This window comes from Nerophis ophidion, linkage group LG02, assembly GCF_033978795.1.
Source record: "Nerophis ophidion isolate RoL-2023_Sa linkage group LG02, RoL_Noph_v1.0, whole genome shotgun sequence".
In the NCBI taxonomy this organism is placed as follows: domain Eukaryota; kingdom Metazoa; phylum Chordata; class Actinopteri; order Syngnathiformes; family Syngnathidae; genus Nerophis; species Nerophis ophidion.
In genome coordinates this window covers 50,305,217-50,322,521 of record NC_084612.1, presented here as the reverse complement: position 1 = coordinate 50,322,521, position 17,305 = coordinate 50,305,217, and the positions used below count along the sequence as shown (strand labels likewise).

Sequence of the window (17,305 nt, the reverse complement as noted above, 5' to 3'; positions counted from 1 at the left end):
GCATATTATGAAGCGTAAAATACGACAACAAGACCCTGGACTGTTGAACAACTTAAGCTGTACATCAAGCAAGAATGGTAAAGAATTCCACTTTCAAAACTTCAACAATTAGTTTCCTCAGTTCCCAAACGTTTATTGAGTGTTGTTAAAGGGGAACATTATCACCAGACCTATGTAAGCGTCAATATATACCTTGATGTTGCAGAAAAAAGACCATGTTTTTTTAACCGATTTTCGAACTCTAAAAGGGTGAATTTGGCGATTTAAACGCCTTTCAATTGTTCGCTGTCGGAGCGATGACCTTTCACCCATGACGTTACAATGGGAAGCAATCCGCCATTTTCTCAAACACATTACACACACCAAGTCAAATCAGCTCTGTTATTTTAATAATAATAATAATAATAATAATGGATTAGATTTATATCGCGCTTTTCTATTGTTATATACTCAAAGCGCTCACAGAGAAAAAATATCAATATGCCCTCTCAAACTTTGGCCCCTGATCTTTCACTGTCCCTCGTTCGTCTCTGCTGTCCTGTTGCCTCTCGAAACAATGGAAGTGATCAACTGTCCTCTCAACAAAATTGACGAGATCTCAGGTTTGGGGGGGAACTGGCCTGTCTTGACGGGACCGTTGTTGCTGGACATTTGGCGGACTTTCACTCCAGACTGGGCCCCTCCCCCAATAGGAGCCCAGTCTGAAAGCGACTTTTTAAAAATGTATTCGTTAACCTTTTTCCGACCCATCCGCGTTCCTGTTCTGTTATCTTGTTTGATCAAGGTTCTTCCGTCTAATATTGGACGGGTTTGCGCAGAACATGAAATTCCGTAGTACTTGTGCAACAACAATAATAATCCATCCATCCATCCATTTGACAATGGGAAAAAAATCATTAACTGATTAATTGACTCCTATGGTTAAGAAACACCACAGTATTGGGCAATGCGAGTGAATGAGATTTGACCTCCATGTTGCACAAGCACGTTGACCTCTTTATGACTTTAGCTCCAGACTTCTTGTTTGATATTGTCATTACTGCCAAAAGTGGTGAAAAGGGGTATTGCAACTCATCAATCAATGTTTATTTATATAGCCCTAAATCAAGAGTGTCTCAAAGGGCTGCACAAGCTACAACAACATCCTCGGTTCAGAGCCCACAAAAGGGCAAGGAAAAACTCACAACTCAGTGGGATGTCAATGTAAATGACTATAAGAAACCTTTGAGAGGACCGCAGATGTGGGTGAGCTGCCTCTATTTATTAAATTGTATTTATTTACTAGCAAGGTGGTCTCGCTTTGCTCGACATTTTTAATTCTAAGAGAGACAAAACTCAAATAGAATTTGAAAATCCAAGAAAATATTTTAAAGACTTGGTCTTTACTTGTTTAAATAAATTCATTAATTTTTTTACTTTGCTTCTTATAACTTTTACAAAGACAGTTTTAGACAAAAAATACAACCTTAAAAATGGTATTAGGATTTTTAAACACATATACCTTTTTACCTTTCAAATTCCTTCCTTTTCTCTCCTGACAATTTAAATCAATGTTCAAGTATTTTTTTATTTTTTTTATTGTAAAGAATAATAAATACTTTTCATTTAATTCTTCATTTTAGCTTATGTTTTTGTGAGAGTCCAGTCCAAGGTGGATCTAACATAATAGTGATAGTCCAGTCCATAGTGGATCTAACATAATATTGTGAGAGTCCAGTCAATACTGGATCTAACATAAAATTGTGAGAGTCCAGTCCATAGTGGATTTAACATAATAGTGTGAGAGTCCAGTCCATAGTGGATCTAACATAATAGTGTGAGAGTCCAGTCCATAGTGGATCTAACATAATAGTGAGAGTCCAGTCCATAGTGGGGCCAGCAGGAAACCATCCCGAGCTGAGACGGGTCAGCAGCGAGTAATGCTGCAGCATATGGCTGAAAAACTATTTCCATCTCCCTTGTCTTTCTGCTGTCCTGTTGCCTCTTCTTGCACTGCTCTCTAAAATCGAAACAATGGAAGTGATAACTGCCCTCCCAACAAAATTGACAAGATCTCCGGTTTTAAGGGAAAACTGCCTTTCTTGACGGAACCGTTGTTGCCGGACCCACGGCGGACTTTCACTCCAGACTGAGCCCCTCCCCCAATAGGAGCCCAGTCTGAAATCGACTTTATTTTTTACCTTTTTCTGACCTTCTTTACGAGGCGACATATGTGGCAACCCATCAGCGTTCTTGTTCTGTTACCCTGTGCAATGTCTAATCTTGAACGGGTTTGTGCTAAAAATGTAATTCCGTAGACAATAAAGATCCGTCCGCCCTATGGTTAAGAAACACTGTGTAAGCTGTATTGGGCAATAGGAATGGATGAGATCTTACCTCCACGCAGCACCAGCACGTGGACCTCGCTCCCCACGGGGAAGTCTTTGAGAATGTCCACCACCTGGGCGTGGCTCAGCGTCTGCACGTTCTGCCTGTTGATCTCCTTGATGACGTCTCCCTTCTGAAGGCCGCGGCACCACTGGGCGTCAAGGATCATCTTCACCTTCTGGCCCAGCGGACAGTCGGCGATGGCGAAGCCGAAGCCTCCGGGGCCCTTGCTCAGCGGCACGCTCACCAGCTCAGGTTGCAGCATCCCGACGGCCGATTCCCCCAGCTCGCCCTGCCGCCCGTTGGACAAGGTGGCGACCACCGGCCGGCCGCTGGAGTCCGTGGTGACGTAGTGGAGCTCCTGCGAGGAGCCGTGGAGGACGTCGCCCTTGACGAGCAGCGGCTGTCCGTTGATGAGCGGCACGGCGGTCACCACCTCGCCTCCATGCAAAGCCTGCTGGGGCTGGTTGGATGGCGGCAGAGGGGGAAGCGGCAGAGGGTCGTCGCTGTCCAGGTCCACATCCGGGGGAAGCGGGTAGCCGCGGCAGAGGACCATGTCCACATACTGGTTGATGGGGATGGACTGGAACATCTGCACCACCTCCGGGTGAGTCTTTCCCAGAACGCAAAGCCCGTTAATCTCCACAATCAAGTCACCTAATAGGGAATGAAAGAAAAACTGATATCAGGCGGAGTTTGATCAAGGTTCTTCCGTTGTCAGGATTCTTCCTTTCAAAGATTCCATGTCTCCGTCTCGCCTCAGCACACTCCTCTTCACGCACGAGCCATTGCAAGGCCATATTGTTAAGTCAAAACTATGAATTCTTACCTCAGCTCTGTTCAAAATCGGTAGTTTATTTGAACAATAATCACTGGAAGACGAAGGAATAAGGAACATTCTAGAAATGTTACTCAACATGTGTTCATACAGTTCCTACTTTCGATTGGGGCTTCATTCATTCAATTAGAAAAAAACGCTTTGATTCCAATTCTGTTACCCTATTTTACTAATTATAGAGCGCACATGTATATAAGACACAGCCACTAAATTTTCGAAATAAATAATACTTTTTCCATATATAAACCGCACAGGACTATAAACCACAGGTATACACGTTCTGAAATAAGTTATTTACACAGAAATATTTATTTACATACCTTAACACGGCAGTAAAACGGCTGATAAAACAAAACAGAAGCCATCGTCATAGACCCACTTTAAAAACTAGTGATGCCTTTGTTTCTAACTTTAATCTAAAGTCCTTGAACTCACCACTGTAATATTTTTATCTTTCTTCCGTCACCTCTTCTCGTCTCTCCTTGTTTCAAAATGTTGTGCAAATACTTAGAGGTGAGGTTTGATGACTTAATGGCAGATGTGTTGGGTAAAAAGTGCATATTTAGCCTGCTGCTATCCAGTGGTGATGTACAATACCACTGATTTTCTTTCCAATCTGATACCAAGTCAAATTTCAGGCTGGTCCCTGCGATACCGATATTTTGTGTAAATATACCTAATGTGTCTGCTAAAATGCTAAAATATTTGGATTTTCAAATAATATTTATACAGTAAGGGAGGGATTTATTTCCCTGGGTGGGTCTCTGACCTCAGCTCTGTTCAAAATCGGTATTTTATTTGAACAACAATCACTGGAAGACCGAGGAAAAAGGAACACTCTAGCAATGTTGCTCAAAATGTGTAAACACATTTTCTACTTCGGACTAGGGCTGCAATGATTACCTTATTGATTCAATTAGAAAAATACTTTGATTTGAATTCTGTTGCTCCGATTACCATATTTTCCAGATACAGCCACTAAATTATAGAAAAAATAACATTTTTTTATACATATGCTGCACCGCACTATAAGCCGCAGAGGTGTACACGTTGTGAATGAGTTATTTACACAGTAATATTCATTTACAAACCTTAATTGATTCCAAACATTGTCTTTAAACAGATGATAAAAAAAAACAATGATTGTCTCACACACGCTAGGTGTGGCGGAATTTGTCCTCTGCATTTGACCCATCCCCTTGTTCACCCCCTGGGAGGTGAGGGAAGCAGTGGGAAGCATATATGTACATATATATACTTATATATGTACATAAATATACATATATATACAAGTATATGTACATAAATATATATATATATATATATATATATATATATATATATTCACATGTATACATATATGTATGTATATATATATACATATATGTATATATACATATATGTATATATATATATATATATATGTATATATATATATATATATATATATATATATATATATATATATATATATAAACCCTGTTTCCATATGAGTTGGGAAATTGTGTTAGATGTAAATAGAAACGGAATACAATGATTTGCAAATCATTTTCAACCCATATTCAGTTGAATATGCTACAAAGACAACATATTTGATGTTAAAACCGATAAACATTTTTTCTTTTGCAAACAATCATTAACTTTAAAATTTGATGCCAGCAACACGTGAAAAAGAAGTTGGGAGAGGAGGCAATAAATACTGATAAAGTTGAGGAATGCTCATCAAACACCTATTTGGAACATCCCGCTGGTGTGCAGGCTATTTGGAAACAGGTGGGTGCCATGATTGGGTATAAAAGCAGCTTCCATGAAATGCTAAGTAATTCACAAACAAGGATGGGGCGAGGGTCACCAATTTGTAAGCAAATTGTTGAACAGTTTTAGAACAACATTTCTCAACGAGCTATTGCAAGGAATTTAGGGATTTTACCATCTACGGTCCGTAAAATTATCAAAAGGTTCAGAAAATCTGGAGAAATCCCTGCACGTAAGGGATGATATTACGGACCGTTGATCTCTCAGGTGGTACTGCATCAAAAACCGACATCATTCTGTAAAGGATATCACCACATGGGCTCAGGAACACTTCAGAAAACCTCTGCCAGTAACTATAGTTGGTCGCTACATCTGTAAATGCAAGTTAAAACTCTTCTATGCAAAGCGAATGCCATTTATCAACAACACAGAGCAACGCCGCCGGCTTTGCTGGGCCCAAGCTCACCTAGGATGGACTGATGCAAATTGGAAAAGTGTTCTGTGGTCTGACAAGTCCACATTTCAAATTATATTTGGAAACTGTGGACGTGGTGTCCTCTGGAACAAAGAGGAAAATAACCATCCGGATTGTTGTAGGCGCAAAGTTGAAAAGCCAGCATCTGTGATTGTATGGGGGTGTATTAGTGCCCAAGGCATGGGTAACTTATACATCTGTGAAGGCACCATTAATGCAAAATGGTCCATACAGGTTTTGGAACAACATATGTTGTCATCCAAGCAACATTATCATGGACACCCCTATCTTATTTCAGCAAAACAATGCCAAGCCACATGTTACAACAGCGTGGCTTCGTAGTAAAAGAGTGCGGATACTTTCCTGGCCCGCCTGCAGTCCAGACATGTCCCCCATCTAAAATGTGTGGCGCATTATGAAGCGTAAAATACAACAACAAGACCCAGGACAGTTGAAGAATTTAAGCTGTACATCAAGCAAGAATGGTAAAGAATTCCACTTTCAAAGCTTCAACAATTAAATTCCTCAGTTCCCAAACATTTATTGAGTGTTGTTAAAAGAAAATGTGACATAACACAGTGGTGAACATGACCTTTCCCAACTAGTTTGGCACGTGTTGCAGCCATGAAATTCTAAGTTAATCATTATTTACAAGAAAGAAAAAGTTTATGAATTTTAACATAAAATATCTTGTCTTTGTAGTGCATTCAATTGAATATGGGTTGAAAAGGATTTGCAAATCATTGTATTCCGTTCATATTTACATCTAACACAATTTCCCAACACATATGGAAACGGGGTTTGTATATACACACACACACATACATATATATATATATATATATATATATATATATATATATATATATATATATATATATATATATATATATATATATATATATATGTGTGTACATAAATATATATATATATATATATATATATATATATATATATATATATATATATATATATATATATGTGTGTACATAAATATATATATATATATATATATATATATATATATATATATATACAAAACCAGTGAAGTTGTCACATTGTGGAAATGGCAAATAAAAAACAGAATACAATGATTTGCAAATCCTTTTCAACCTATATTCAATTGAATAGACTACAAAGACGTAATTTTTTTTGCCAAAAATCCTTAGCTTAGGCTTTACTGGCAGCAACACATTGCAAAAAAGTTGTCACAAAGGCATTTTTACCACTGTGTTACATGGCCTTTTCTTATAACAACACTCTAACATGTGGCTTGGCATTGTCTTGTTGAAATAAACAGGGACATCCATGATAACGTTGCTTGGATGGCAACATATGTTGCTCCAAAACCTGTATGTACCTTTCAGCATTAATGGTGCCTTCACAGATGTGTAAGTTACCCATGCCTTGGGCACTAATACACCCCCATACCATCACAGATGCTGCCTTTCGAATTTTGTGCCTCGAACAATCCGGGTGGACTCGTCAGACCACTTTTCCACTTTGCAGCAGTCCATCTTAGATGAGCTCGGGCCCAGCGAAGTTGGCGGCGTTTCTGGGTGTTTTTGATAAATGGCTTTGGCTTTGAATAGTAAAGTTTTAGCTTGCCCTACAGATGTAGCGAAATACTGTTATTGAAAGTGTTTTTTTTTTAAGCGTTCCTGAGCCCATGTGGTGGTATCCTTTACACACTGATGTCGCTTTTTGATGCAGTTCTGCCTGAGGAATTGAAGGTTACTGGGTTAGCTGCTCACGTGCAGTGATTTCTCCAGACTCTGAACCTTTTGATGATAATACGGACCGTAGATGGTGAAATACCTAAATCCCTTGAAAGAGTTTGTTGAGAAATGTTGTTCTTAAACTGTTTAACAATTTGCTCATGCATTTGTTCAAAATGGTGACCCTCGCTCCATCCTTGTTTGTGAATGACTGAGCATTTGTACCCAACCATGGCACCCACCTGTTCCCAATAAGCCTGTTCACCTGTGTGATGTTCCAAATAAGTGTTTGATGAGCATTCCTCAACTTTCTGTCTTTTTTGCCTATCGTGCCAGCTTTTTTGAAACATGTTGCAGGCATCAAATTCCAAATGAGCTCATATTGGCAAAAAAATTAAGTTTTCCAGTCTCAAGCTATTTTAGACACTTTTTAATATTTATACGGTTCTTACCTCCTCACATGACAACATATATCAACTGGCAAAACACCCGAAAGATTATTAGACTGAAATGATTATAAGGCGATTATTAGACCTCATGCAGCAATAACAATAAAACATTTGATTTTTAAAAGAAGATTGGTTGAGAAGTGAAACTGGTGGTAACGAGCAGGATTTGGAACATCAACAGTGTGAGTGACCAGAAGAAAAGCTCTGACTTGAAAGTCCGTTTTCAGTAAACTTTGGCGTTCCTCACCCGACGCCATTTTGTTGTCGTGGGCCGCGGGACCGTCGCTGAACACGTTCTTCACTTGCAGGAACTCGTCGGTGCGGTCGCCTCCGATGATGGTGAAGCCGAAACCCTGGGCGCTCTTCTTCAGCGCCGTGCGGTACAGGTCGCCCTTCAGCTGGGTCGGGTCGCTGGTGAAGGCTGGTAGCCCGCTCTTACCTGCAGATTGAACGGATTTAAATGTGGACTAATCAATAATCAAGCAGGATGCAGTATTGATAGGTGCAGCACAATATATAAATACACTTTGATTGATTGATTGTGTGGCCCTCTGGTTAAAAAATACACAATCTGCAGGCTAAATCTAAAGTCTATGGCGTACGGGGATTCAATTAACAATGCATTTGATTATTGTTTTACATACACTGGAAACAAATATGTAGTAAAAAAACGTAGAGCTCAGCCGACACAATTTAAAAAAAAAAAAATGTTTTTTTTTTACAGCATATTACTGTGAATGGATAAACGGGCTTATTGTTTTTTTTTTTTATAGTAAAATTTGGAAAACAGCTGCTATTTTTTTTTAATCATTATTTTAAAGGTTCAATCCATTATTTTTATAGTGTACAATTTGATGGATGCCTTGCTTTGAAATCAAGAGTCAAGCAGATATGTATATTTTTTATTTTAACAAACAAAAAGTTTGATATTTTATAATAGGTGCATTTCCATTTATTTTTCATTCAATACAGATCTGAATAACAACAAAAAACAATCAACATAATATTCAAATACATTATGAATTAAAAGGGAGCAAAATGAAGTGGTGTATATATATATATATATATATATATATATATATATATATATATATATATATATATATATATATATATAAATAACATGAACATTTTGTGTACCATTACAACACTAATACACACACACACAGACACACACACACACACATATACACACACACACACACACACATACATATACACACATGTACACATACACATATATATACATATGTATACATGCACATATATATGTGTATATCTACACATATATATGTGTAAAATATACATACATGTGTGTGTATACATACATACATACATATACATGTGTATATGTACAGACATAATGTAAAGATATATCTACATACATTAATATGTATATATATATATATATATATATATATATATATATATATATATTTACATACATACATATGTACATATACATAAATACATATACATGTGTGTATATATACATACACATGTTGTGTGTATATATATAAACATACATACACACATATATGTGTATATGTACATACATACATATATGTATATACATCTACATACATATATATATGTACATACATACATACATACATATATATATATATATATATATATATATATATATATATATATATATATATATATACATATATATATATGTGTGTGTGAAGACGTGTGTGTGTGTACATTAGATAGATTAGATAGTACTTTATTTATTCCGTCAGTAGAGTTCCTTCAGGAAAATTAAAATTTTCAGCACAATCCCATTCAAGATCAGACAAACATTACAGGGAGACAGAACAGGATCGCTGACGGGTCTGCCGGCTTCCAGCGCCCCTTACAAAAAAGATGAAAAATACAGGTAAACAAGAAGGGGGGAGGGGGTAATGGGAGAAAAAAGAAAAACAAATAGATTAAAATAAAAAATAAAAATAAAAAAACGGTCTTGGCCTGGGACCTGGAGAGGGGGTGCAGACTGAGGCCAAGGGAAAAAAAACAACTCATAGAACACATCCCTCTTACATGTGTGTAAGAGGGAAACATCAAATATCAAAGAACACAGAGGACATTAAAGACATTAAAGCAGCAGATACAACCAGACACTTCTACATACAGCTATGAATAAAAAGTAAAAGAAACATATACACTGTAGTGGCCTCTGCAGTGTTCCACGCCATCTTCCGCTGGGGTGGAGGGAGCATGGCCAGAAACAGGAGCAGACCCAACAAAGCAACCAAGACAGCCGACTCCACTCTCGGCCAGTGTCCAATCCGCATGGATGAGTGAGGATACGTAGAAGAAAACTGAGGTGTCCGACACCAGCTCACCCAGCTAAGACACCGCGAAGCCTCTCCGTCCCAGCGCTCAGTGCTAGCTCAGCAGCCCTGTCCCCTCATCCGCACCTTCTCCAGTCATAAATACATATATACATGTACATAGATGAATATACATACATATATATGTGTATGTACATATACATATATGCATACATACATACATATATGTGCATATATATATGTACATACATATATGTATATATATGTTAGTGTACATACATATATGTATATATATGTTAGTGTACATATATACATACATACATGTATGTACATATATATACATACACACACACATTATATGTATACACATGTATATGTACGTACACACATATATGTATATATATATATAAGTATATATATGTATATATAAACACACATGTATACATACTTATATATGTATGTACATACATACATGTACACACATACATATATACATACATATATGTACATACATACATATATGTACATACATACATATATGTACATACATACATACATATATTTATACATACATATATATGTACATACATACATATATGTACATACATACATATATATACATACATACATATGTACATATACATGTATATACATATGTACATATACATATTCACACATATACAGGTGTGTGTGTGTGTGTATATATATATATATATATATATATATATATACATATATATATATACACAACGTTAACGTTATTGTATTGGTTTTAAAAATGGCCCCGCATGTTTTGATTTTTCAGTGTGCTGCTCCAAGTAGAAAAAGTTTTCCTGACATAGACTGTCAGGAATAAAAAGTATTCAGCAATATAATTTTATAGCTGCTAGATGATTTGAAACATCTTATGTTTTGGTGTCTGCTGGCATTTCTTTAATGACGCTCTTGTACACGCAGTCTTAGTAGATCACACGCAACACGCCCACTATTTTATCATTTAACATGTGGTATTTGGATCTCAGTAGATCCGGCCCAGCATGCTGGTTCTGCGCGATCGGTCCTTGGTGCACTCGGCCTCTCAGTTCAAGTCAGCTGGAATAGGCTCCAGCTTACCAGTGACCCTGAATAGGACTCGAGGATATAAACAATATACGGCGTGAGCAGGTATCCCTGAAAGTAAACAAGCCGAGTGACTGAATTCCATCCAATATTCGCACGTATATGTTTCCCCTTTCCCATGTCCTTTGGGTTTATGAGCGCTCCGTAGGTTCCCGTGGCATGTGCCAGGAATTTAAATGCGCGCGCTCTCATTCTATCAAACGGATGAGCAGTTAAAAACATCCAGCGCAGACGTGAGGAGCGTTTTATCGCAGCCGCCGCGGACGCCAGATGTCCACAAACTGTTGCGTGGATCAAGCTGCGCTCATTTGCATAATCACATTCAAATTGCTTGATAAACCGGGCTAGGATTTGCCGCGCTTCCTCCCCCTCTGTGTAAACCGCAATTTGGCTGTGTGACGGAGGTGGACGACAGGTAATGGAGGGAGTGGGGTCTCATGTCGGTCAAAATAGTGTCTCAGCTTTCTTGTTTGATACATTTATAGATCACGTAAATGTCCAGTGACTTTAATGGAGACTTTGCTGCGACTGTATCTGTGCAACAACAACTATGTTGCCAAGATAGCAGCTTTACAACAAACATTCAGCATTAATAATAGATTACATTTTTGTTGTCACTCGACTGAGGGAAAAACAAAACAATGTCAGCGGTAGCACAAAAACAAATAGTCCAAGTGTATGTGGTGGGGCTGGGCGATACGGGCCGAAACTGATATCCTTATTTTTTTTTTTAGGCCCGAATGACCAAATACGACAAATCGGTCCGTGTCTTAATCAAAACCTGCAAAGTGTTTAATGAAATCTCAACAGCATACTTTCTGCTCAACAAAGCACCCCTGTTCAAATAACAACAGAAGTAGAAAGAGTAGGGACGTCGAAAAATAATCGATTTTCGAAAAAATCGCAATTCCTATTTGCAACAATTTATAATCGATTAAAAAAATAACAAATCTATAAAAATGTTTTTATATATATGTATATTTGTATATACATATATATATATATATATATATACATATATACATATATATATATAGTATATACATATATGTATACATATATGTACAGTTTATACGTAAAAATGTATGCATATATATGTATGCATATATATATGTATATACATATATGTATGTTTGTTTCTACAAATATCTCCTCTCTGAGCTGCAACCTTATCGTGGTAGAGGGGTTTGCGTGTCCCAATGATCCTAGGAGCTATGTTGTCCGGGGGCATAAAGCCCCCTGGTAGGGTCTCCCAAGGCAAACAGGTTCTAGGTGAGGGATCAGACAAAGAGCAGCTCGAAGACCTTCATGAAGAAGAAAAAGCATGGACCCAGATTTCCCTCGCCCGGACGCGGGTCACCGGGGCCCCCCTCTGGAGCCAGGCCCGGAGGTGGGGCACGATGGCGAGCGCCTGGTGGCTGGGCCTGTTCCCATGGGGCTCGGCCGGGCACAGCCCGAAGAGGCAACGTGGGTCACCCCTCCAATGGGCTCACCACTCATAGCAGGGGCCATAGAGGTCGGGTGCAATGTGAGCTGGGCGGCAGCCGAAGGCATGGCACTTGGCGGTCCGATCCTCGGCTACAGAAGCTAGCTCTTGGGACGTGGAACGTCACGTCACTGGGGGGGGGGAAGAGCCTGAGCTAGTGCGCGAAGTCGAGAAATTCCGGCTGGATATAGTCGGACTCACTTCGACGCACAGCAAGGGCTCTGGAACCACTTCTCTCGAGAGGGATTGGACCCTCTTCCACTCTGGCGTTGCCGGCAGTGAGAGGCGACGGGCTGGGGTGGCAATTTTTGTTTTCCCCCCGGCTCAAAGCCTGTACGTTGGAGTTCAACCCGGTGGACGAAAGGGTAGCCTCCCTCCGCCTTCGGTTGGGGGGACGGGTCCTGACTGTTGTTTGTGCTTACGCACCAAACAACAGTTCAGAGTACCCACCCTTTTTGGGAACACTCGAGGGAATACTAGAAAGTGCTCCCCCGGGTGATTCCCTTGTCCTACTGGGAGACTTCAACGCTCATGTTGGCAACGACAGTGAAACCTGGAGAGGCGTGATTGGGCTAGACGAAGTGGCTGGAGATAGGGAAGTCTGGGCTTCCCTGCTTAGGCTGCTGCCCCCGCGACCCGACCTCGGATAAGCGGAAGATGATGGATGGATGGATGGATGGCGTGATTGGGAAGAATGGCTGCCCGGATCTGAACCCGAGTGGTGTTTTGTTATTGGACTTTTGTGCTCGTCACAGTTTGTCCATAACAAACACCATGTTCAAACATAAGGGTGTCCATATGTGCACTTGGCACCAGGACACCCTAGGCCGCAGTTCCATGATCGACTTTGTAGTTGTGTCATCGGATTTGCGGCCTTATGTTTTGGACACTTGGGTAAAGAGAGGGGCGGAGCTTTCTACCAATCACCACCTGGTGGTGAGTTGGCTGCGATGGTGGGGGAGGATGCCGGACAGACCTGGGAGGCCCAAACGCATTGTCTAGACATGGTCTCCCCATGTCTAGCATTAAAAGATTACAGTTGGTACAAAATGCGCCTGCTAGACTTTTGACAAGAACAAGAAAGTTTGATCACATTACGCCTGTACTGGCTCACCTGCACTGGCTTCCTGTGCACTTAAGATGTGACTTTAAGGTTTTACTACTTACGTATAAAATACTACACGGTCTAGCTCCATCCTATCTTGCCGATTGTGTTGTACCATATGTCCCGGCAAGAAATCTGCGTTCAAAGGACTCCGGCTTATTAGTGATTCCCAAAGCCCAGAAAAAATCTGCGGGCTATAGAGCGTTTTCATTTCGTGCTCCAGTACTCTGGAATGCCCTCCCGGTAAAAGTTTGAGATGCCACCTCAGTAGAAGCATTTAAGTGTCACCTTAAAACTCATTTGTTTACTCTAGCCTTTAAATAGACTCCCTTTTTAGACCAGTTGATCTGCCGTTTCTTTTCTTTTTCTCCTATGTCCCACTCTCCCTTGTGGAGGGGGTCCGGTCCGATCCAGTGGCCATGTACTGCTCGCCTGTGGATCGGCTGGGGACATCTCTGCGCTGCTGATCCGCCTCCGCTTGGGATGTTTTCCTGCTGGTTCCGCTGTGAACGGGACTATCGCTGCTGTGTTGGATCCGCTTTGGACTGGACTCTTGCGACTGTGTTGGATCCATTATGGATTGAACTTTCACAGTATCATGTTAGACCCGCTCGACATCCATTGCTTTCCTCCTCTCCAAGGTTCTCATAGTCATCATTGTCACCGACGTCCCACTGGGTGTGAGTTTTCCTTGCCCTTATATGGGCCTACCGAGGATGTCGTAGTGGTTTGTGCAGCCCTTTGAGACACTACGGCTATATAAGTAAACATTGATTGATTGATATATATATATATATATATATATATATATATATATATATATATATATATATATATACATATAAGTGTGTGTATTATGTATATGTTGTATTATATATGTGTATATATATACATACACACATATGTGTATATATGTATGTATATATATTTGTGTGTCTATATATATATATATATATATATATATATATATATATATCTATCAGGAGATTATATATATATATATATATATATATATATATATATATATATATATATATATATATATATATATATATATATATATATAATCTCCTGATGATTGAGGGAACCCCTCATGAAACAGTTCTGTAGAGATGAAGTAGTCTTGTGATTTTTTTTCCCACACATACATATATTGCGCTCTACCACGGTATCGAGCACTATTCTCTGGATAATCTAATTAAGACATATATATATATATATATATATATATATATATATATATATATATATATATATATATATACATATATATATATATATATATATATATATATATTATATATATATATATATATATATATATATATATATATATATATGTATATACATATATATATATATATATATATATATAAAAATATATATCCATCCGTCCATCTTCTTACGCTTATCCGAGTTCGTGTCGCGGGGGACAGCAGACAAAGCAGGGAAGCCCAGACTCTCCTCTCCCCAGCCACTTCGTCCAGCAATTTCCGGGGAATTCCGAGGCTTTCCCAGGCCAGCCGGCAGAAATAGTCTTCCCAACGTGTCCTGGGTCTTCACCGTGGCGTCCTACTGGTCGGACGTGCCCGAAACACCTCCCTAGAGAGATGTTCGGGCGGCATCCTGACCGAATGCCCAAACCACCTCATCTGGCTCCTCTAGATGTGGAGGAGCAGCGGCTTTACTTTGAGCTCCACCCGGATGACAGAGCTTCTCACCCTATCTCTAGGGGAGAGCCCCGCCACCCGGCGGAGGTTCATTTTGGCCGGTTGTACCTGTGATCTTGTCCTTTCGGTCATAACCCAAAGCTCATGACCATTGGTGAGGATGGGGACGTAGATCGACCGGTAAATTGAGAGCTTTGCCTTCCGGCCCAGCTCCTTCTTCACCACAATGGATCGATACAGCGTCTGCATTACTGAATACGCCGCACCGATCCGCCTGTCGATCTCACGATCCATTCTTCCCTCACTCGTGAACAAGACTCCGAGGTACTTGAACTCCTCCACTTGGGGGAGGGTCTCTTCCCCAACCCGGAGATGGCACTCCACCCTTTTCCGGGCGAGAACCATGGACTCAGACTTGGGGGTGCTGATTCCCATCCCAGTCGCTTCACACTCGGCTGCGAACCGATCCAGTGAGAGCTGAAGATCCCGGCCAGATGAAGCCATCAGGACCACATCATCTGCAAAAAGCAGAGACCTAATTCTGCTGCCACCAAACCAGATCCCTTCAACGCCTTGACTGCACCTAGAAATTCTGACCATAAAAGTTATGAACAGAATCGGTGACAAAGGACAGCCTTGGTGGAGTCCAACCCTCATTGGAAACATGTCCGAATTACTGCTGGCCATGCGGACCAAGCTTTGACACTGATCAAACAGGGAGCGGACCGCCACAATCAGACTTCACAGTAGGTACTGTATGGTGTTCTTGGGATGCAACGCAGTATTCTTCTTCCTCCAAACATTGGGAGAATGTCATGTGGTCAGATGAAACCAAATTAGAACTTTTTAGTATAAGCTAAACTCTTCGTGTTTGTCTAAAAGCGCCAAATTTGGCACAGGTGTAACTCAGGGCATACTTAAATGATTTGTCTAGGACGCCCACGCTGGTGACCTTTGGGGTCGCCACAGCGGCTGATCCAATATGGCCACCACCTGAACACGCTTTTGCCTCTACATTTCAATCAATCAATCAATGTTTACTTATATAGCCCTAAATCACTAGTGTCTCAAAGGGCTGCACAAACCACAACACTACGACATCCTCGGTAGGCCCACATAAGGGCAAGGAAAACTCACACCCAGTGGGACGTCGGTGACAATGATGACTATGAATACCTTGGAGAGGATCACATATGTGGGGACCCAAAGCAATGGATGTCGAGCGGGTCTAACATTATACTGTGAAAGTTCAATCCATAGCGGATCCAACACAGCAGCGAGATTCCCGTCCACAGCAGAGCCAGCAGGAAACCACCCCAAGCGGAGGCGGACTAGCAGCGCAGATTTGAAACGGATGAGCTACAAATCCAAACTTGATGTCTATTTCATGTTTTTTGACAATTAGAAATATGATGGAAAAATCATCTTTATACTTGGGTGTGCCTGGACACCTAATTAGCATATTTCAAAGTGGCGGCTATGTAAAAATTAGGTATACCTTAACTTTTGATACTTTTGGCACACTATTTTAGGTTTTTAGAGCATCAGAAACATACTGGAATGATCAGATTTATGATAATTTATTTATTAGAGCACTTTAATTTCCATATTAACAACATTGCCATTATCTACCAAAATGTATTGCACATATATTTCAACACAGATAGAATGTAAAGCTGCAGATATATTTCATTGAAACATTAGTAAAAGTAAAGAAAGTCAGTGTTACCCCCCCTCCCCCTATAATATAGGTTTCTGTTTCAACAGAAACAGAAACGTATCTTACAGAGAAGGCCCCGACACTGTTATCCACACAGTGTGATAATAGTTTGGGCCCTCCCTGTTGTGTCTCCTAACTTTTCCTGAAATGGAAATCATACAGAGAAGCTTATCAATGTACAGTCATTCTACTGCCAAATCTAACATTGTGAAAATCATCAACTTTACTTTCATGTAATGCATTTTTCAGGGTAGTTATTATCAAAAAAATATTATACATCATCTGAAAGTAATAGTAGCAACA

General features: G+C 39.9%; 1 protein-coding gene across 2 annotated transcripts in view; it reads right to left on the bottom strand.

Moving 5' to 3' along the window:
* The window catches only part of LOC133542060 (membrane-associated guanylate kinase, WW and PDZ domain-containing protein 3), a 418,319-nt gene that overhangs the window by 50,977 nt on the left and 350,037 nt on the right, over positions 1–17,305 (bottom strand). For both annotated transcript variants that reach the window (XM_061885883.1, XM_061885890.1), the window contains exons 9-10: positions 7,850–8,041; positions 2,377–3,024 (exon numbers count right to left, since the gene is read on the bottom strand). In XM_061885883.1, the coding sequence (XP_061741867.1) occupies positions 2,377–3,024; positions 7,850–8,041 (840 nt within the window). The remainder of the gene's footprint in view (positions 1–2,376; positions 3,025–7,849; positions 8,042–17,305) is intronic.